Source organism: Oncorhynchus masou, chromosome 3 (assembly GCF_036934945.1).
Source record: "Oncorhynchus masou masou isolate Uvic2021 chromosome 3, UVic_Omas_1.1, whole genome shotgun sequence".
Classification (NCBI taxonomy): Eukaryota; Metazoa; Chordata; class Actinopteri; order Salmoniformes; family Salmonidae; genus Oncorhynchus; species Oncorhynchus masou.
Window position 1 is genome coordinate 41,251,035 of NC_088214.1, and position 23,641 is coordinate 41,274,675.

General features: G+C 42.7%; 1 protein-coding gene across 1 annotated transcript in view; it reads right to left on the reverse strand.

Moving 5' to 3' along the window:
• LOC135516841 (KN motif and ankyrin repeat domain-containing protein 4-like) overlaps positions 1 to 23,347 on the reverse strand; it is a 31,173-nt gene extending 7,826 nt beyond the window's left edge. Inside the window, exons 1-6 of the mRNA XM_064940962.1 lie at positions 23,145 to 23,347; positions 6,445 to 6,604; positions 4,629 to 6,251; positions 2,632 to 2,707; positions 2,046 to 2,408; positions 1,512 to 1,596 (exon numbers count right to left, since the gene is read on the reverse strand). Coding sequence (XP_064797034.1) covers positions 1,512 to 1,596; positions 2,046 to 2,408; positions 2,632 to 2,707; positions 4,629 to 6,251; positions 6,445 to 6,463 — 2,166 coding nt within the window. The 5' untranslated portion in view covers positions 6,464 to 6,604; positions 23,145 to 23,347. The remainder of the gene's footprint in view (positions 1 to 1,511; positions 1,597 to 2,045; positions 2,409 to 2,631; positions 2,708 to 4,628; positions 6,252 to 6,444; positions 6,605 to 23,144) is intronic.
• Positions 23,348 to 23,641: the final 294 nt, after the last annotated feature.

Consider the following 23,641-nt stretch of genomic DNA (forward strand, 5'->3'; position numbering starts at 1 on the left):
AGCATCCTAAACATGCTCAATGGGTGACATGTCTGGTGAATATGCAGGCCATGGAAGAACTGGGACATTTTCAGCTTCTAGGAATTGTGTACAGATCCTTGCGACATGGGGCTGTGTAATATCATGCTGAAACATGAGGTGATGGTGGTGGATGAATGGCTCGACAATGGGCTTCAGGATATCGTCACTGCGTCTCTGTGTATTCAAACTGCCATCGATAAAATGAAATTGTGTTTGTTGTCCGTAGCGTATGCTTGCCCATTAAGTCTGCTGTGTTGCCTTGGACTTTTCATACCATAACCCCACCACTATGGGGCACTCTGTTCACAACGTTGACATCAGCAAACCGCTCACCCAAACGACGCCATACATGTGGTCTGCGGTTGTGAGGCCAGTTGGACTTACTGCCAAATTTTCTGAAGAGACATGGGAGGCAGCTTATGGTAGAGAAATGAACATTACATTCTCTGGTGGACATTCCTGCAGTCAGCATGCCAATTGCACATGCCCTCAAACCTTGAGACATCTGTGGCATTGTTGAGTGGCATTTTATTGTTCCCCGCACAAGGTGCACCTGTGTAATGATCAGCCTCTTGCTATGCCACACCTGTCAGGTGGATGAATTATCATGGAAAAGGAGAAATGCTCACTAACAGGGATGAAAACAAATTTGTGCAAAACATTTGAGAGAAATAAGCTTTTTGCGTGTATGGAACATTTCTGGGATATTTTATTTCAGCTCATGAAACATGGGACCAACACTTTACATGTTGCATTTATATTTTTGTTCAGTGCAACTATGCAACAACTATATTTTTTGTTAGAATTTCTCTTCCACTTTGACGTTAGTATTTTATGTAGATTCTTTACAAAAAAAATACTATTGAATCCACTTTGTAACACAATTAAATGTGGCACTGTATATCACACAGGTCATTCCCAAAGCCCGCACATCCTTTAGCCGTCATTCCTTCCATTTTTCCGCCGCCAATGACTGGAATGAGCTGCAAACGACCCTCAATCTTGACACATCCATCCCACCACACTCCTTCAAAAACATATTAACTGAGCTGCTATCTGATCAATGTATCTGCTGATCATTAAGTCTGCTGTGTTGCCTTGGACTCATCTGCTCCCAACGTGAACATTTCTTACCTTTCCTCGGTATACTGTGTTCTTATTTATTTGTTGTGTTATTTTGTGTTGTCCTGTTCAGTGTTGCGATGTTTATGCCTCTTGGCCAGGTCACTATTGTAAATGAGAATTGGTTCTCAATTGACTTATCTGGTTAAATACAGGTGAAATAAGAGAAAGAAAGGAGGTGCATAGCTATCCTCTTCCGTTCAATAAATGAAAAAGGATGCGGTCACAAATTGTGCTCACCTTTTAAGACACTGTTTGGTAGTGCCTCGTCTATCTCAACAGATATTCACAGAAGCGTTCGAATAACACTTGTGTGATTAGTTGTGCCTATATGCCTATGTTTAAGTGTATTGCTGTACCATGCGTACCATTTCATCATTGGGGTTATCCATGTTGTCCATGTGATCTTTGAGGAAATTACACGCTGCTATGAACTCTCCATCTACAGTGTCCCTATGAGGAAAGACAATCATTAGTCCCATGAGTTGGATTGCCAGCAATATTCATATACTCTCACTAACATCAATATATTATAATAAATATTGTGTTTTTTTTTACATAGTCTGAAGAAAAAAAATTGGTCACTCTTCAAAATATGACAAATGCCAAATAAATATGTCCAAATGTTAACTGGGGCTGCAGGGCAGCCTAGTGGTTAGAGCGTTGGACTAGTAACCGGAGGTTGCAATTTCAAACTCCCGAGCTGACAAGGTACAAATCTGTTGTTCTGCCCCTGAGCAGGCAGTTAACCCGCTGTTCCTAGGCCGTCATTGAATATAAGAATTTGTTCTTAACTGACTTGCCTCGTTAAATAAAGGTAAGTTTTTAAAAAACGGGCAAATCCTCAAATTGTATAATTCATGAACAAAATAATATATAAATATATATTCAGTTCTCTTCACCTGTCTTTCAGTTCATGTTTGGAATCTCTGTTTGGGTCTGGTTCTGCCTCCATAGGTTCCTCTTTGTTGGTGTCTATCTTGGCCTGTTTTTCTGGTTCTCCAGCTTTCAGATTTTCACCACTATCTGTATGTGAGTCTGGTTGTACATATTGAGTAGTCTGGTCCATTGGATCGGTTCCTTCCATCATCTCTTGACTTGGGTCTCCCTCTTTCTGGTCTCCATGGTTGGAACCACCATGTTCTGCAGGTTTCTCTACCATCTCCCCAGGGTGGAGTTGTCCTTTTGGCTGTTGCTGTAGGTCGGAGATGTCCTCATTCTCATGGCTCTTACTGTCCAAATCCTCATTTGGTGTTGTTTCAAAGCTAAACACATGTGCAAAAAATATTCAGACACTACAGTGTCATTATGAACCAATGTGCTTTGCCCATTATAGCCATCATGATGGTTTTTATACTGTAGCTGAACGCAGACAGTACAAAATTAGTGTTGCTGCACAGGGTTAGCCATAAGTTGGTCATAAATTCAAAGGGCGATGCTCAAGTTAGTTATTTGTCAACAATAAACAGCAGGAGCCTTGTGTCTTACCCGCTGTGCACACCCGTAAAGTGGAGGTTCTTTGACATCTGAGCACCGCCATTTCTCCTCATGATAGATTTCGGGGCTAAGAGAGAAAAAGACGAGGACGATTGTATTTTAAGGCCGGAGCTGTTAAATCACACTCTCCCACTTTGAATACAAAAACAGCTAAACAACCACAACAACCACAACTGAAGGCTAAATGAACCCTTTATAAAAAGCTACAGAATTGTAGATGCTTTGCTAAGTGGGACCAACCCCAGTATAAGAGGACGATGAGGAGGCCAACAAGACATAGACAATGAGATAGAAAGTCTGTAGACATACTCCATTTTACATGGTTGGTAGCCTAATCACAATGGGAGGCATTGATAACGATCAATTCAAGTGAAACTCTAGTCAAAAACTGTTGGTATTAGTTGTTTCATCTTTTGAAAAATATTGTTTTTGAGTGGAGTTTTTTTTTTTTAAGTTGGATGATAACTATATATAAACTGCATTTCGGTTCATTTCCCTGCTTTAATGAAACAAATGGGTCTGGTGAGTTCTTTCCATAGCAGCTTCGAATTGTTCTTTGCATGAGAACGAAATAGTTTCCCTGTAATTATGACAAACTGCTCTCATTTTAGAAGAAAGGAAGAAATGGGAAGTACTGGTGCTGGTTCAGTCTCCTAGGACTGAGTCAGGGCATTCCAGTATGGCAAAAAATGAAAATCCTTAAGTACAAACATTAAGGAAGAGTTACAGTCATCAATAAAAAAACAACTATAATGCAATAAAGCCAGACTAACTACAACCATCAATGTACACTGCATAGCAAATTGTGGGTCTGAATTTGAGAAAGGAAAATAAAGTTGTCTGAAAGTGGTCTCTTTGAAATTGGCAATGGAATTTGCGCACGGTGAATTTCCGCCATTGACTCGCGTATCGGACCTGGTCTTTCAGGATAGATGGAGAAATAGCTCAAAGCTATGAGTGAAATGTGCTGACATGACGTGAATGGAGTAAAACAAAAACACTGGGAATGGATTGTGTTACAGTTAGACTCATTCCAATGAGTCGGAATATATATATATATATCTAATAACTTATGAAAGACAGAAAAGAGCCCTGTACTATAAAATAAACATTGGGAAAAAATCAGAGCGCCAGTCACTAGATTAGATTTCCATCCAAATGGCGACAGATTTTCTTGCGAATATTGTTTTTAAAAATGCGTGAAGAAAGTATGCACATTTTCCCACCAGTGATGTGTTTCCAACAAACGGACTTGTTGTGGATATAAAATTATTGCGTGATGACGTAGTACACACACAATTGTTGTTTTTTTCACTTACGTTTTCATGTTTCCATAGCATTTTCAACTATACCCAGATTTTTGTCACAAAAACTGTGTTAAATAGCAAATGTGCCTACTATGGTCTTGGCACGTGCGCTCTAGCCAACAGCTAGTCTGTGTGGGTAGCCTAGTATACATGATGAGAGTATCATGGATAGCCTAATATTTGTTTTTGTCAAACGGCAGTCAAGCATCTATCATGTCACTAGATAGAATAAGAACCGAGATATTTATTGGAAAGAGCATCAAGATCAAGATCATCATACGTTATTTAATTTCCTCTGTAGCCTAATAAACTGAATGGTTTCCTGCGTCGTAGTTGGGGACCACACACATTGCACATGAAGGCGTTTCCAACGCCATTTCTCGCATAATTGATTTTACCGACACCACAAAAAGATCCCGCCATGTCGAATAAAGAAATGATCTGTCGGCATTTACATTTCTGTGACAAAACTTACTGTTTCCATCACAGCGGTCGTGATTTTTGTTTTTTAGTGCGATATGACTTTACTCACGTAAAAACTGTGGATGGAAACATGGTTCATGTAGACTGTACATTATTGTCCAGGCTTTTCCTGGACTAGAACGCACTTTCAATGGAGATTCTCCATTGAGCATGCTAGTTCTGGAAATCAACCCAAATTTCTGTGACGATAAACCATACCTCCTTGAAAAGCCTCTCCGTCACTAGATCCATTGTTGTAGTAAGAGGAAAGGGTATGAACCAGACTCATCATCTCCTCCTGTAGCGAATTGACCTTGGGGTCTGGGTGCTCCAGGGCCTTGCCCTCCTCTGTTGCTGTCCCCCCACACAGACACCCCCACTGCTGTTCCAGGAGAACCTGGATCCTCTTCACGTGGAGGGCTGCCACAGGTTGCTCCATGCCACCTGGGGAGCCTTCTTTCTGCGGCATGTGCTCCGTGGTTACTGCCAGGCCTGGTTCTCTGTCAAAGCCATGGAGCGCCATTTCTGAATTGTGTTGACCAGCTTGGGCCTCCATCATGGAAGAGCTAGCTGAAACCCAAATGTGATGATCTCCAAGGCCCTCGATCTGAGTGCTAGAGTTTTGTCTATTTCTTCCGATGGACACTGCATTGGTCGACAAAGATTCTCCTTCATTAAACAATTTTCGACTGGACGCACCATGAGCACCTGCTAAAGACCACCTCGAGTAATTATCGGTCTCTTCATCATCTTGGTCCACTGGGACTCTCTCCGCTCTCACCCAGCCCTCGGTGTTTCTGGTGAGCTGCTTCATCCTCAATTCCTTCCTCCGGCCCTCCTCCTGCAGTTCTCTCAGCAGCAAGGTGGCGTTCTGGAGGTCCAAGCTGCTCTCATGAAGCCTTTGCTCCAGCATGGCCACTTTGGCTTGCAGGGATGTCACTGTAAGTAGCTCATCTAGGTCTGTGCTCGTCCTCCATTCGTCTGTCTGGTTAGAGTCGTCATCGGTGACATCGTTGTTGTGGGTGAAGAGATTACTTTCTTTCCTGGGTCTTTTGAGATCAGAGGTCGCATAAGAGGGGTTTTTGGCCCCGTTGACCAGGGTTTGGGATCTGGGTCGGGGATTCAGTCCGAGACGGAACCTCTCCCTCTCCTCCTGCAGGATGCAGATCTGTGCCTTGAGCTCCGGGATGACCTGGACCTCCTCCTCCAGCTCGCCAACGCGCTCCAGGGCTTCGGTGAGTCGGCGGAGGGTTCCAGAAAAGTCTTGGTTTGAACGAAAGTCGGATGAACAGTCCAGGGAGTAGAAGCTGTCTTCTGTGGACATGTCCCTTCCTCCGAGACGGTCTCTGGAGCTTCGGAGACTGGCCGTGTTTTCAGTTGACTCGGAATCTTTCCTCAGCAGAACGGTGAGAGGTAGGCTGGTGGCCCGCAGGAGATTTGGCCTGATGTGCTCCCCCAAGGGCTGCTCATCAAAGGCTCGGATACTGGCCTCCATCTCAGCCACAGACTTATACCTTCCAGAGGAGGCTGACGACCTGCCATCATAAGCCCAGGAGCCATAGTGGGGGTCGGCTAGGCGAGACCTGGGGGCCAGAGCTCCAGTGGAGCCCCAGGGGGTAGGCCGATAGCCAAGCCCAGAGAGGTTGAGGTGTCTGGGGAGTGTGTTGGGCCTCTGCCCCCTGCTCCGGCGCTGGATGGGGACCCTCTTTATGGTGTGGCCCTTCTCGATGTCGTCAACGTACTTGAGGAAGTCCAGGTCCAGGTGGAAGCCATAGGGCGTCTCCACCGAGTACGGAGGAGGCTTCCCCTTCACCCTATTCTCTGGGGCTTTGGGCCCATTTCCTAAAAGAGTAATAGCAGTGTTTCAATACTTGTTGCCATAGTATTGACACATAATAAGCACTATAGAATGTGGATCATACCATAAACCATATATTTAGGAATAATCTAACTTACAGTTATAGATAACCAACAAATTAAAAAAAACATTGCCAATTTTTGTTGATACATTTCATATGTTTTTAAAGGCTGTTACCATTTTGTTTGTCCATCATTTGCAGGCTTCAGCTGTGAGCATTGTTTGTTGGCACATTATCTGGTTGTTGGTAGTCTGAGTGCCAGTCTGAGTGTCTTCCCTTTTGCCAACTTCTACAGGTGTTGTGACTCTGTTCTTGTGGTGTAAATCAGGTGATTGACTGGCAAGAGAGTGAAAACGGGACAAAGGAAGAGGTGAGAAATTGCTGATCAACTTGCTGATTACCTTAAGCATGTTAACCACAATTCATTTCTCCATGATTCAAAATAGGGAGATCACATCTAAGATCACATCTGAGTCGGAATAACTAGAACTCTTTAAAGAAAAGAAAGACTTGCAGTTTAAACTGAATTCAAATTATACTGGTGAGAGCAGAGTGCAGGTCTTTAAAAAAAAGGTATCCATGCTTAAATTGAAATTATTAACTGGGTAGTTTGGGTCCTGAATGCTGATTGGCTGTAGCAGCATTCCAGCCGTGTGTATATCAGACAGTGTACCATGGGTATGACACAAAAATACTTGTTTACTGTTCTAGTTATGTTGGTAACCGATTTATAATAGCAATAAGGCACCTTGGGAGTTTGAGTATATGGCCAATATACCACTTTGCGTCATGCCGATGAACAGCCCTTAGCCGTGGTATATTTAAGCTATGGAAATTTACACACAATAATCGCTAATTACAAATGTAGTTATTACATAACCTTCTGTGACCTTCCAATACATCATTATTGCATTATGGCCCTACTGGTAGTCTTGTGCTTAGGTTCTAGTATTTCCAAATGAAAAATTGCCCTAGGGTTTCGAGTAGACAGCTTATTATGAACTTGTGGCACTAGCCTTCACTTCCATCTCATTCATATATTATTTCTCTTTCTCTCTCACTCACACATCAGAGTGAACCCTCCCGGCTTGCATACAACAGCGGTAGACCTGATGTTCTCTTGATTATAGCCCTTATTCCAAATACAGATCTCAAAATAACTCCGAGACTGTTGAGACCAGTAGCCATGGAACCCAATACACTCCTACATATAAAAATAAATACAGACAGCCATTGTTCTGGCTCATTTCTCTTCTACTCTCTTGGCCTCCCACTTTTCTCTCAAGTTTTTCTCTCTCTTCTCATATATTTCTCTCCTCTTACTTTGTCCCCTCTCTTCTCCTCTTTACTATCTTTCCTTATTCTACCTTCTCCCTCCTTATCCAACCTTCTCCCTCCCTATCCTACCTTCTCCCTCCAGGGTAGCCTAGTGATTAGAGCGTTGGACTAGTAACCAGAAGGTTGCAAGTTCAAACTGACAAGGTACAAATCTGTCGTTCTGCCCCTGAACAGGCAGTTAACCCACTGTTCCTAGGCCATCATTGAAAATAAGAATTTGTTCTTAACTGACTTGCCTAGTTAAATAAAGGTCAAATAAAGAAAATAAAAAGTAATCCTACCTTCTCCCTCCTTATCCTACCTTCTCCCTCCCTATCCTACCTTCTCCCTCCCTATCTTAACCTTCTTCCTCTTTATTCTACCTTCTTCCTCCTTATCCAACTTTCTTCCTCCTTATCCAACTTTCTCCCTCCTTATTAAAACCTTCTTCCTCCTTATCCAACCTTCTCCCTCATTATCCTACACGTATCCCTCCTTATTCTAATTGTCTCCCTCCTTATCCTACCTTCTCCCCTCTTGCCTCATCTCTCCCCATCTCTTATTTTACTTTTTCTCTTTCCTGACCATCCATATATATCCCTCTCGCTCTTCTTTTACTCTCTTCCCTCATCCCAAGCTTCCCCTTCCTCCCTCCCTCTCTGTCTGTCCTCCCCCTCTCAAACCCTAACCCCCACCCTCTCTCTGTCTGTCCTCCCCCATCTCCCCCTCTCAAACCCTAACCCCCTCCCCCTCTCTGTCTGTCCTCCCCCATCTCCCCCTCTCAAACCCCTCTGTCTGTCCTCCCCCTCTCAAACCCTAACCCCCACCCTCTCTCTGTCTGTCCTCCCCCATCTCCCCCTCTCAAACCCTAACCCCCTCCCTCTCGCTCCTGACCACCAGGCTCAGTGACTGCTAGACTCTCTGGCCTCTTGGGGGACCACAGTGACAGCCGCACGCAGCCACAGACCCAAACAATGTCAGCTATGCAGTAAACAGAAGACGAAAAAACACTGACTGAACAGCTCCGCTGGAAAAGTAGACCAACACACACACCCTGATAAGCACAGTAACACACACACACACACACTACACACACACACACACACACACACACACACTACACATGCTCATACATACTAAGCATAGATTCACAAAGATCACTCACATACATGTGCATACTACAGTACAGTACATATCCTGTGTCGATGGTATGTATTGAGATTATACAGCTCTTGTTACACACACACAAGCACATGACCTGTGCCATGTAACCCACAACAATTCACACACCACCTGTGACTTGTTCTATTCCCGTAGCTACACACTGCTGGCACCAATTGCCCCGATATAAACAAGTGAAAGAATTACAGGGCGATGGTCGATAGAGACATAGAGATGATAGATACATTGTCCTGCCAGAGGCATTTTCACAGAGATGAAAGAAGTCTTACAACACCTAACTAAGCTAAGCCTTGCCCGCATCGCTGATATTTAGTCTGAAGACATGGAGCCGTGACGGCAGAGTACCACTGTACAGCATAGGACACGTGCATCTATGTTCAAAGTTGACTTTTGACAGCACTAATATCTTCAGGAGGGAAAGACAGTGACATGTTAGGAAGGAAAGAGAGGAAGCCCATTTTTCTTGTTGGAAATGTCAATCAAAACAACCTGTCTTATGAGTTGGTAACTGTACGTACAGGTAACTACCAAAATACAGGAAACACCAACATAAAGTGTCTTGTGGCATTGGGCCACCACCAGCTTCAATGCAACTTGGCATAGATTCTACGAGTGTCTAGAACACTATTGGAGGGTTGCGACAAAATTCTGCCAGGAGAAATTCCATAATTTGGTGTTTTGTGGATGGTGGTGGAATACGCTGTCTCAGGTGCCGCTCCAGAATCTTCTATAAGTGTTAAATTGGGTTGATATGTGGTGACTGAGAGGGCCATGGAATATGGTTTACATTGTTTTCATGTTCATCAAACCATTCAGTGACCACTCGTGCCCTGTGGATGGGGGCATTGTCATTCAAAGCCATGGTAGCCAAAATATTGGCCAAACTAACGACCTTCCCAGTATTTTTAAACATGACCCAAGCATGATTGGATGTTATTTGCTTAATTAACTCAGTGTGTTGAAGCATTCAATGCGTTAAATATACTTTGTAGCCCTCATTTACTTGAGTGTTTCCATTATTTTAGCAGTTACATGTAAAACCTTCGCTGTGGTGTAAAGCTATACTGACAAAAATATATTTTATTTATCCATTATTTTACCAGGTAAGTTGACTGAGAACACGTTCTCATTTGCAGCAACAACCTGGGGAATAGTTATAGGGGAGAGGAGGGGGATGATTGAGCCAATTGTAAACTGGGGATTATTAGGTAACCGTGATGGTAACCGTGATGGTTTTACTCTTACGATAAGTGCCATGGGATCTTTAATGACCTCCGAGAGTCAGGACACCCGTTTAACGTCCCAAAATAAACACAGCATACTACAATTTCAATGATTTTTCTGAATTACAGTTCATATAAGGAAATTAGTCAATTGAAATACATTCATTAGGCCCTCATCTATGGATTTCACATGACTGGGCAGGGGTGTGGGCAGGGCTGGAGCCATGGGTGTCAGAATGAGTTTTTCCCCACAAATTAATTACAGACAGTTTCATCAGCTGTCTGGGTGGCTGGTCTCAGACCATCCCACAGGTGAAGAAGACGGATGTGGAGTTCCTTGGCTGGTGTGGTTACACGTGATCTGCGGTTGTGAGGCCGGGTGGACGTACTAACAAATTATCTAAAACAACGTTGAAGGAGGCTTATGGTAGAGAAATTAACATTCAGTTCTCTGGCAACAGTTCTGGTGGACATTCCTGCTGTCAGCATGCCAATTGCACACTCCCTCAAAACTTGAGACATCTGTGGCTTTGTGTGGTGTGACACAAATGCACATTTTAGAGTGGTCTTTTATTGTCCGCAGCACAAGGTGCACCTGTGTAATGATTATGCTGTTTAATCAGCATCTTGATATGCCACATCTGTCAGGTGGATGGATTATATTGTCAAAGGAGAAATGCTCACTAACAGGGATGTAAACAAATTTGTGCACAGAATTTGAGAGAAATAAGCTCTTTGTGCATATGGAACATTTCTGGGATCTTTTAGCTCATAAAACATGTGACCAACACTTTATTTGTTGCGTTTACATTTTTGTTCAGTATACATACATAACTGTTACTATTGTAAGGACCTTAACCCAAAACCTACAGATCTCGTCAAGAGGTTCAGACCTTGACAGTTGACAGTTGATGGACCTGGGTTTGAGTCCTGGACGGGGCTACCACCAAATTTGCTGCATTGGTGTCAAAAGTGGAATGACACCCGTGAGGGACTTATAGAGAAGCATTGGGACATATAGAGAAGCATTGATACATGCTCTCCCCAAAAGAAGGGGGTGACATAGCGACCTTAAAGGGGAATTTCACTTTGGCTCTGCCATGGCATATAGACATTACTATATAACATTCTGCTTTTGTCATAAACGTCACAATTATCCAAACCACAAGCTAGAACTAGCACCTTTTCATTTCACTGGTAGAATCGGGAAGTTTTGACTTCCTGTGTATTTGTCTGCTCATAGTGAACCACAAAGTCCGGCATTCATAGCGAATGCAGATACTGCCCACCAAGGTAGACGGGGTGTGCCCGCAAATTCGGACTAGGAGACTGTGTACATTGAACGAACAACACATTTTTTGGGACAATACTTGTTATTCAGTAAAGTTTGTCATGCCTGTGTGGTGTTCTGTGCCTGGCTGTCCTCATTACAAACAAGCGCAAAAATTAGTTTTCTTTTAACAATCTATCTTCCTGAGATATTTATTCACACTGTCAATCAATTGCGCCTATGCTATGGGAGTCACTGCTAGAATGGTAACTATCTTCAGCAGAGTAAACATGTTTGTTTGTTTGTTCGTTCGTTCTATCTTTAACTTGTTGAGTGTAGGGGGCAGTATTTTGATGTTTGGATGAAAAATGTACCCAAATGAAACTGCCTACTTCTCAGGACCAGAATCTAGAATATGCATATAATTGTCAAAATATTGTCTGTGAGTATAACAGAACTGATATTGCATGCGAAAACCTGTGGAAAATCCAAAGAGGAAGTGCCTTCTATTTTGAAAGCTCCCTGTTCCATTGCATACCTTCCCTCCATTTAAAGGGATATCAACCAGATTCCTTTTCCTATGGCTTCCACATGGTCTGAACAGTCTTTAGACATAGTTTTAGACTTTTATTCGGAATAATTAGCGAGAAAGATCACATCGCGTCAGTGGATGGCTGGGTGCCAGCAGCGTTGTGTATGCGCGAGCAGCTTGGAGCTGACATTTTCTCTCTCTTCTATTGAAAAAGCTACGGTCTGGTTGAAATATTATTGATTATATATTGTGAAGACAACCTGAGGATTGATTATAAAAACGTTTGACATGTTTCCACGAACTTTACGGATACTATTTGGAATTTTCGTCTGCCCCGTTGTGACCGCTCGAGCCTGTGGATTTCTGAATATAATGCGCCAACCAAATGGAGGTATTTTGGATATAAAATGATTCTTTATGGAACAAAAGTAACATTTATTGTGTAACTGGGAGTCTCATGAGTGCAAACATCCAAAGATCATCAAAGGTAAGCGATTAATTTTATTGCTTTTCTGACTTTCGTGACCAATCTACTTTGCTGCTAGCTGTTTAATGTTTTGTCTGCTGAGAGAGAAGCTAGCTAATGTTAGCAAGGAAGAGTAGATCAATGTGGTATCCATCTATTCAATCAAATCAATCAATGCTATGGGAGTCACTGCTAGACTGGTAACTATCTTCAGCAGAGTAAACATGTTTGTTGGTTCGTTCTATCTTTGACTGACTTTAGCTAACGTAAGCTAGCTAATGTTAGCAAATAAGAGTAGCTCAATCTGGTAGCCATCAAATCAATCAATCAAATGTATTTATAAAGCCCTTCTACATCAGCAGATGTCACAAAGTGCTATACAGGAACCCAGCCTAAAACCCCAAACGGCAAGCAATGCAGATATTGAAGCACGGTGGCTTGGAAAAACTCCCTAGAAAGGCAGGAACCTAGGAAGAATCCTAGAGAGGCACCAGGCTCTGAGGGGTGGCCAGACCTCTTCTGGCTGTGCCGGGTGGAGAATATAAGAGTACATGACCATTTAAGGCCAGTTTATTCTTCAAAAGTTCATAGATTACCAGCAGGGTCAAATAATAATCACAGTGGTTGCAGAGGGCGCAACAGGTCAGTACCTCAGGAGTAAATGTCAGTTGGCATTTCATAGCTAATCATTCAGAGGTTGAGACATCAGGTGCGTTAAGAGAGAGAGAGATGAAAACAGAATGTCCGGTACAAGGTAACACGTCCGGGGAACAGGTCTCAGGTTCCCTCGCCACAGGCAGAACAGTTGAAACTGGAGCAGCAGCACGACCAGGTGGACTGGGTCTGGAAAACACTCCGTTACCAAAAATATAATTGTCGATATAGCTAACAATGATGAATGTGTAGAAATAGTCTATGTTGGGTTCACAGCCAGTCTCAGTTGGATAGCAATCTTGCTGCCTATTTAGTGACGCTAATTACGCGATGTTAGCTATTGTAAACTAGCCAGTCTAAAAGAGGTCAATACAATTAGTGGGGTGGTTAAATAGTGTATCGTTCTGTATTTTGTTGTAGGTGGTACAGATTCTGATTCCACCATCATGTGCTTCCAACCCCCAGCTCTGCACAAGGTGAAGGTCATTTTGGCTACACAAGCATGGGGGAACGGATACATCTTGTGGTTATGGAGCACAACAACATTATCGGACAGAAACCACCAAGGGACACTGAAAGGTATAATATCAAGACTACAACAGTAATGACACAACCACATCATTCATCTCTCTGCAGATTCTAAAAAAATATATATATAAAGACAAAGGGCTACTATTGACAAGAATGATCTGTCATTGGGCAACACTTTTGAGATAAGAAAGAGGGTTTTGTTGCGCAGGGTTGTGATTATACAGACTATATAGACTTTTCAAATCTTCAGCCCTCCCCACCCCATTCACTTTGTTGACTGATCTTTCCTTTTAAAAGCAGGTTGGTCCCATTCGGTTGACATCAACAAAGGCATGTTGCCCTACGTACCTTCCACAAAATGTGTAAAATGCTAACACAACAACCATGTCTTTCCAGGAGACATGCAGTACCAGCAAATATTCTGCAAGAGGACCAAACAGTTGGTGGTTAAGAAGCCCTACACAACTTTTGGCAGAGTCTTATCCAGCTAGTCGTTCATCGCATACAGGACCAGACCATTCGCCATAAGCACAAAGAGTCTCAGCTTCCCCAGCCCGTCAAATTCTGAAATTTCCATCACCAATTTCAACATTTTCCTTCAAGATAGAACTGCTAAAGGGGGCGGAGTTGCAATCTACTGTAGAGATAGCCTGCAGAGTTCTGTTCTACTTTCCAGGTCTATGCCCACACAGTTCGAGCTACTACTTTTAAAAATCCATCTCTCCAGAAATAAGTCTCTCACTGTTGCCGCTTGTTATAGACTCCCCTCAGCTCCCAGCTGTGCCCTGGACACCATATGTGAATTGATTGCCCCCATCTATCGTCAGAGTTTGTACTGTTAGGTGACCTAAACTGAGATATGCTTAACACACCGGACGTCCTACAATCTAAGCAAGATGCCCTCAATCTCACACAAATGATCAAGGAACCTACCAGGTACAATCTACATAAACAACATCTGCTGTTTTCAACCTGGATCTCAGTGATCACCGCCTCATTGCCTGCATCCGTTATGGGTCCGCGGTCAAACGACCACCCCTCATCACTGTCAAATGCTCCCTAAAACAATTCTGCGAGCAGGCCTTTCTAATCAACCTGGCCTGGGTATCCTGGAAGGATATTGACCACATCCTGTCAGTAGAGGATGCCTGGATGTTCTTCAAAAGTGCCTTTCTCGCCATCTTAAGATATAGCTAATGGTTCACTCCAGACTTGACTGCCCTTGACCAGCACAAAAACATCCTGTGGCACACTGCACTAGCTTTGAATACTCCCCGCAATATGCAACTTTTCAGTCAGGAACCCATATACACAGTCAGTTAGGAAAGCAAAGGCTAGCTTTTTAAAACAGAAATTTGCATCCTGCAGCACTAATTCCAAAACATTTTGGGACACTGTAAAGACCATGGAGAGTAAGAGCTCCTCCTCTCAGCTAGGAAAGGCTAGGAAACACTGTCACCCCCGATAAATCCACGACAATCCATAATTGAGAATTTTAATAAGCATTTCTCTACGGCTGGCCACGCTTTCCACCTGGCTACCCCAACTCCAGCCAACCGCTCTGCACCCCACGCAGCAACTGGCCCAAGGCCCCCCCCCCCCCTCCCGCTTCTCCTTCACCCAAATCCAGACAGCTGATGCCCTGAAAGAGCTGCAGAATCTGGATCCCAAGAAATCAGCTGGGCTATACAATCTGTCTCTTCCTAAAATTATCCACCGCCATTTTCGCAACCCCTATTACTAGTCTGTTCAACTTTTGTCTCTTTTGTATCGTCTGAGATTCCTAAAGATTGGAAAGCGGCCGTGGTCATCCCCCTCTTCATAGAGGGAGACACTCTAGACCCAAATTTTACAGACCTATATCCATCCTGCCCTGCCTTTCTAAAGTCTTTGAAAGCCAAGTGAACAAACAGATCACCGACCATCTCGAATCCCACCGTACATTCTCCGCTATGCAATCCGGTTTCTGAGCTGGTCACGGGTGCACCTCAGCCACTGTCCTAAACGATATCATACCACCATCGCTAAAAAACAATACTGTGCAGCCAAGGCTTTCGACTCTCAACAGACTTGGTTTCTCTAGTGACTAACTCGCCTGGTTCACTAACTACTTCTCAGAGTTCAGTGTGTCAAATCGGAGAGCTGTTGTCCGGACCTCTGGCAGTCTCTATGGGGGTGCCACAGGGTTCAATTCTCGTGCCGACTCTTTTCTCTGTATATATCAATGATGTTGCTCTTGCTGCGGGTGATTCTTTGTCCACATCTATGCAGACAACACCATTCTGTATACATCTGGCCCTTCTTTGGACACTGTGTTAACCTGTCTAGGACTGGGGTTCCGCTCGTTCCGCTAGCGGAACCTCTCGCCAACAGGCAATGAAATTGCAGGGCGCCAAATATAAATCAACATGAACTCATAAATCACATTTCTCAAACATAAGTATTAGGCACCATTTTAAAGATACAATTTTCGTTAATCCAGCCACAGTGTCTGATTTTAAAAATGCTTTACAGCGAAAGCTCCACAAACAATTATGTTAGGTCACCACCAAGTAACAGAAAAACCCAGCAATTTTTCCAGCCAAAGAGAGGAGTCACAAAAAGCACAAATAGAGATAAAATTAATCACTAATCTTTGATGATCATCATCAGATGACACTCATAGGACTTCATGTTACACAATACATGTATGTTTTGTTCGATAAAGTGCATATTTATATCCAAAAATCTCATTTTACATTGATGTGTTGTGTTCAGTAGTTCAAAAACATGCTGTGATTTTGCAGAGAGCCACATCAATTCGCAGAAATACTCATTATAAATGCTGATGAAAATGTAAGTGTTATGAATGGAACTTTAGATACACTTCTCCTTAATGCAACCGCTGTGTCAGATTTCAATTTTTTTTTACAGAAAAAAGCATAGCATGCAATAATCTGAGTACGGAGCTCAGAGCCCAAACCAGCCAAAAGAAATATCCGCCATGTTGCGCAGTCAACATTAGTCAGAAATAGTATTATAAATATTCACTTACCTTTGTCGATCTTCATCAGAATGCACACCCAGGAATCGCAGTTCCACAATAAATGTATGTTTTGCTCGATAAAGTTCATCATTTATGTCCAAATAGCTTCTTTTGTTAGGGCGTTTGGTAAACAAATCCAAACGCGCGTTCAGGTCCAGACGAAAAGTTCAAAAAGTTATATTACAGGTCGTAGAAACTTGTCAAACTAAGTATAGAATCAATCTTTAGGATGTTTTTATCATAAATGTTCTATAATGTTCCAACCGAAGAATTCCATTGTCTGTAGAAAAGCAATGGAACGAGAGCTACCTCTCATGTGAATGCACGTGACTGAGATCGAGGCTGCTGCCAGACCTCTGACTCAATCAGCTCTCATTCGCCCCCCCTTCACAGTAGAAGCCTGAAACAACGTTCTAAAGACGGTTGACATCTAGTGGAAGCCTTAGGAAGTGCAAAATAACCCATATCCCACTGTGTATTCGATAGGGGCTGAGTTCAAAAACTACAAACCTGTGGGAAATCTCCCACTTCCTGTTTGGATTTTTTCTCAGGATTTTGCCTGCCATATGAGTTCTGTTATACTCACAGACATCATTCAAACAGTTTTAGGAACTTCAGAGTATTTTCTATCCAATACTAATAATAATAATATGCATATATTTGCATCTGGGACTGAGTAGGAGGCAGTTTACTCTGGGCACGCTATTCATCCAAAAGTGAAAATGCTGCCCCCTATCCCAAAGAAGTTTTAAAAAACCTCCAGGCGAGCCATACAACGCTCGTTCCGTGGCCTCCAACTGCTCTTAAATGCTATTACAACTAAATGCATGCTCTTTAACCGATCGCTGCCCGTACCCACCCGCCCGCCTAGGATCACTACTCTGGACGGTTCTGACTTAGAATATGTGGACAACTATAAATACCTAGGTGTCTGGCTAGACTTTCAGACTCATATTAAGCATCTCCAATCCAAAATTAAATCTAGAATTGGCTTCCTATTTCGCAACAAAGCCTCCTTCACTCATGCTGCCAAACATACCCTCGTAAAACTGACTATCCTGCCAATCCTTGACTTCGGCGATGACATTTACAAAATAGCCTCCAACACTACTCAGCAAATTGGATGCAGTCTATCACAGTGCCATCCGTTTTGTCACCAAAGCCCCATATACTACCCGCCATTGCAACCTGTATGCTCTCTTTGGCTGGTCCTCGCTACATTACATTTACATTTAAGTCATTTAGCAGACGCTCTTATCCAGAGCGACTTACAAATACATATTTGTCATCAAACCCACTGGCTCCAGGTCATCTATAAATCTTTGCTAGATAAAGTTCCTCCTTGTCAGCTCACTGGTCACCATAGCAACACCCACCCGTAGCAAGTGCTCTAGCAGGTATATTTCACTGGTCATCCCCAAAGCCAACACCTACTTTGGCCGCCATTCTTTCCAGTTCTCTGCTGCTAATGACTGGATCGATATGCAAAAATCACTGAAGCTGGAGACTTCTCCTTCACTAACTTCAAGCATCGGCTGTCAGGGCAGCTTACAGATCGCTGCAGCTGTACACAGCCCATCTGTAAATAGCCCATCCAACCAACAACCTATCTCATCCCCATATTTATTTATTTTATTTTTTTCTGCTCTTTTGCACACTAGTATTTCTACTTGCACATCATCTGCACATCTATCACTCCAGTGTTAATTCCTAATTTGTAATTACTTCGCCACTATGGCCTATTTATTGACTTACCTCCTTACTTCAGTTGCACATACTATATAGATTTTCTATTGTGTTATTAACTGTACATTTGTTTATCCCATGTGTAACTCTGTATTGTTGATTTTGTCGCACTGCTTTGCTTTATCTTGGCCAGGTCGCATATGTAAATGAGAACTTGTTTTCAACTGGATTACTGGTTAAATAAAGGTGAAATAAAAAAAAATACTGAACCCCGTTGCCAGTGTACCAAAGCCAGACAAAGGACTATGGCTGTGTTTACACAGGCAGCTCAATTCTGTTTCGTCACGACCAATTAGTGAAAAAACAAACAGATCAGTTCTGAAAAAGATCTGATGTGATTAAGACCACTTAGTGGGAAAAATATCAGAATTGGGCTGCCTGTGTAAACGCAGCTAGTATGGCTCAGCATAATACCATGTAGAACACCTCTAGGTTTTCGCTCCAACCCCAGTTGTAACTAACCTGGTTCAGTTTATCAACCAGTTAATTATTAGAATCAGGTATGCTAGATTATGATTGGAGTGAAAACCTCCAAGAACAGGTTTGGAGAGCCCTGGTGTAGAACAATAAATATAATAAATATAGATCTTTTCTGTTAATCTTCAAAATGTGTCTGCCTTTATGGATTCACAAAATATATTCATATAAGCTGTAAAGGACTCTGATGCATCAAACAGATGCATTCAGATATCCAAAGAATGTTTATTTGTCAAAATCTAAAATACAGTTGAGTGTACGCTTTTTAACGCTAACTCAAGAGAACTGGGTATTCCACAAGAATGTTATATGGTAAAAGTAACATGCCAAATAAATTGTATGAACAGTGAGGTTCAGTGTGTCCGAGTGTGTCTCAGGTGTAGAGACACACAAGTACAGAGAAATGTAGCTACAGATTGTTACACAATGTATTGTGATTTACTCAAAGATGTTTTGTCAACATCTTGTCTATTTCAAGTCTTCTCTCATTGATCTAGACAAGTGGGTGTCTTGATGACACAGACCTGTCTTGGTAAATGAGAGAAGACTTGAAATAGACAAGATGGCAGCGTGGCACATTGTCTAAATACAACAGAAAACAGTAAATTGCTGTATTATTGTTTCTCCTCACTGTTTGCTAGTAAACTGTTTGGATTTTTTTTTTTTTTGACCTTTATGTAACTTTATTTTACCTTTTATTTAAGTCAGTTATGAATAAATTCTTATTTACAATGTCGGCCTACCCCGGCGAAACCTGACAATGCTGGGCCACTTGTGCGCCGCTCTATAGGAATCCCAATCACGGCCGGATGTGATACAGCCTGGTAACGTTTGCTGGTAAACCTAGGTTTAGTTGGCAGGTTGTAATGTTGTAGCTTGCTGTTTAGTAACCAAATCTACAACTAAAAAGAGAAGACGTTTTACAATGACGATACAAAATATCTCCAATTGTAAATCTCTTCTATTTTTTAGTCATAGATATGGCTACCAGTAGTTGTTTAGCTAGCTAAATAGCTAAGTTAGCAAACAGAAAAGTCAATTTTATTTTCTCCCCACTGTAACACAGTAGTATGTCAGCCAGCAATACAGTATGGGTTTCAGTAGATAAACTACATTTTGCTAGCTTGCTAGGTGGCTTGCAGGAAAAATAACATAGCTAGGCACTGTATTTGTCATCTGCTCTCTTGGTGCTGGCATCAGCTATAGCTAAACGTTAGCTATCCAACTCTTTGTTTTGAATACTCTTCTCTATATTCCGTTTTAAACACGTATGATTGAATGTCACCATGTAGCTAATATTACATCAAAAAGTGCTCCATGTTGATAAGAGGGATCACTTGAAGCCATTGCGATCTGGACAGTTCTTTCAGTTTTGCCCAAAGGATTGTGTTGTTAGTGTTGCCCTCCTTTAAAAAAAAATGCCTTGTGGGGGAGGGTCAGGGGCCAGAATACGAATCAGTGAGATGAAACACATCTCGCTGTCCTAGAAATGCCTCAGACATGATGAAAACAAGCCCAGATTTCCCCAGGGTGAAATTCCCCTTTAACCCAACACCTAGCAACCTCGATAAGAGGTTCAAGCCTCTTGGCTTAACGGTACGTCACCCCCTGAATTGTCCACACTATGGTGCATCGCTACATACAACACTTTAACTGTGGTGTATTGCTACAGACATAACCATAACTTCTACTGTCATGTACATGTAACTGGCAGGATATGAACCCAGGACTGCCGCGGGAGAAACCAACGTCTAGACCATTTAGACCAAAATGAAATTCTCTCTAGGGCAAAGGGCTTGACACTGATTTTTAAGTCGCAGGAGGGCTACCTTATCACGTGACCATGAGCAACCATGACCAACTCATGTCCGTTACATATAGCTAGACATTCCAGCGTTGAGTCACATCAACACTCCAGCAGCTGTTGCTATGATCATCTCAATCTCTCAACGGCATCATGATAAAACAGGCAGGCATTGATACGAGTTGTGTTATTTGTCTTGAGATTGTCCTCCATAGTGCAAACACAGTACCTGATTGGTTTACATTCATGTTAATAGGGTATCAGTAGGTACGTTTATGGTAATTTTGAGACAGACAGAGAGACAGTTTTAGAGAGAGACAGCTACACACTCACTCACACAAACACACACACACTTATTCCCCACCGTCTCACCACAGAGGATAGAATATAGCACAATCGGTTACAGTCCTACCCTAAACCTCTCCACATTTCCATGGCACAAATTTTAATTGTCACTGCTTAGAGCGACTGGCCTACCTCACAGGAAAGCCATTTGGGAGAAACAGAAGGAAAAATATACACTTTCCCCACATAAGCCCCATCCAACTGTAACCTACAGTAAGCTACCTCAAATAAATGAACTTCAGTACTTTTAGCCTGATCCCAGATCTGTTTGTTACCTTGTCAAGTTTTATGGACCATAGCAGCACAAGCAGATCTAAGACCAGGTTAGAGTACTTGGAGCTTTCACTATTTTCATAATTTCGGGACTTTTCTAGATCAAGGTCTTAGAACAAGGACGTCTCAATATTTTTGCGGCCAATTTCAGGGCTTTGTTTCTTCCTGTTCCCACCACTGCCCTGTCCTGGGGATAAATGCAGCCTTCTTCCTCACACAGCCTCCTCACATCATTATAAACTTTGCAATCCAGACATCTCCGTCCACAGCATTCTTGACGACAAATTAAATTTGAACACATGACACTTAAAACGGTAGCCTCACCAAGAAGACATGTTTTAAAACATTGAGGCCTCAAGAAGATATGTTCTAAAACATTGAGGCCTCTGCTGCAGAATATCACATTTCAGATATTAGTTTGGGCTGAGGGACAAACAACTGACATGTGATGGGCACATACACACATTGTTTGGATTGCTGTTCCTGGAACACCTCGAAGTTAGCCTGGTCCAAGGTCTATTTGTGCTGTATTGCCAACACCTATCGATGTGACAATGACCATAATTGGCCAGCACAAACACGTCTGGGACCAGGCTACCTTGACGTTGCTCCATCAGCTGCTACACTTAAACAAAGAGTTCATAGTTTTCAGCCTTGGGAATTGGGCTCTGATATAAGGTTTGTGAAGAATGTTGTAGAACGTGAACATGAAGACTACCAATTTTTTCAGCTGTTCCTGGACGGATTATTCTGCAAAGATCAGATGATTCTCTCTCTCGTTAACTGTGGTGGTGACGTGTATGCAGTTTATTTGTGATGCACTTTTTCCCAAACCCAAAGTGCTACTTACAAAGTGCTGTGGACTCGAGAATGGCTCTGGCCGACAGTAGTACACTATATAGGGAATACACTGCCATTTGGGACACACATTACAACTGGAGGGGGCAGTGACTTGGATGAATTGGATATCCTATGGCATCCTGTGGGCCCTTCTCGTGTTCTCAATAACCATTTACATGTATGTGTACAGCATGTCTGTCTTTAACTCCCTCTCTCTCTGTTCTGTTCTTTAAAAAAGGGATATTTTCTTCATCCAGTATGGACATGCTGACTGTGTGGTTTTTCCAGCACACAACCTCATTCCTTGTCTTCTATTTGGACTTGGTTTAGAAACTAAAGCCAACTTCTATGACTCCCTCTACAACTCCCTCCACCTAACCCCTCTTTCTCTCCTCCCAACTCTCTCTTTCTGTGTCTTTGTGTCTCACACACATGCACGCACACACACTTTCTCTCTATCGCTCCATCCAGTTTGTTCTGTCCTGGTGTCTCTCCAACAGCAACAGGGTCTCAATCTCCACTCCGTGTGCAGGACAAAAGTCCATAGGATAAAAGCTGCCAGTGGGGCTTTCACGCAGGGAGGAAAAACAGCATTGTATTTTAAATGCTTGGGCCAAAACAGTGAGTGAGTGAGTGAGTGAGTGAGTGAGTGAGTGAGTGAGTGAGTGAGTGAGTGAGTGAGTGAGTGAGTTTATATGTGTGTGTGTGAGGGGTTGAGAGGTAATGCATGTGTGATAGACAATCGATTTTTAGAGGTCACACTCTTAGGGGGAAAAAAGGTGCTATCTCGAACCTTAAAGGGTTATTTGGCTGTCCCAATAGGAGAACCCTTTGAATAACCTTTTTTTTGGTTCCAGATAGAACCCTTTTGGTTCCAGTAGAACCATTTCCACAGAGGGTTCTAATTGGAAACCAAAAAAGGGTTCTACCTGGAACCAAAAAGGGTTTTCTTATGGGGACAGCTGAAGACCCCTTTTTTCTAAGAGTGCAGATGTCTATCAGATGGTCATTAAGTGCACCAAATCCAACCTGTATGCCTGATTTGTTCAGACTATTAAATAACACTTTCCTATCTATTCAGTTCTACGATTAAAACAACCCATTCTTATTTGAATGACCAACTTCTACCCACGATCAATAACAGTACATTCAACTAGCAGAGAAATAGAAGAAAAAGCAACTTTCTCTTACCTTTAACAATTCTGGTGTTCTCCACTGTAACCTGATGTGAGGGTGTCAGAGTATCCACTCCAGTCTGAGTTCCAGTACTTCTCCAGTCACTTCTCTCTCATCTCAGCCCTGCCTGTCTGTCTCTCTCCTAGAAGGAGGTACCATCAGGGAGAGTGGGATGCGGTGGCTGTTTGGCAAATACCTCTTTAGAATCCTCTCATAGCACAAGCTTTGTTGTTGTGTGTAAAGAGCAGAGTGGGGAGGGGTTTCAGAGCATGACTTTCTCCCTCTGTCCAATGAGACTGCGGGTGGGGGCCCACACAGAGCGGCCACACCCATGTCATAGGATATCGACCAATAGGAGCATGCAGGTGGGGCCCCTTACTTAAAGCAGCTCACCCCAGACCCTGGCAGCTGGTAGTGGGTTTTCAAAATAAACTCCCCTAGGTAGTCAGTGAGGGTACTGTGTGCAGTGTTCCCTCAAAACACACAGACACACAGTTATTTTTTCACTCAAG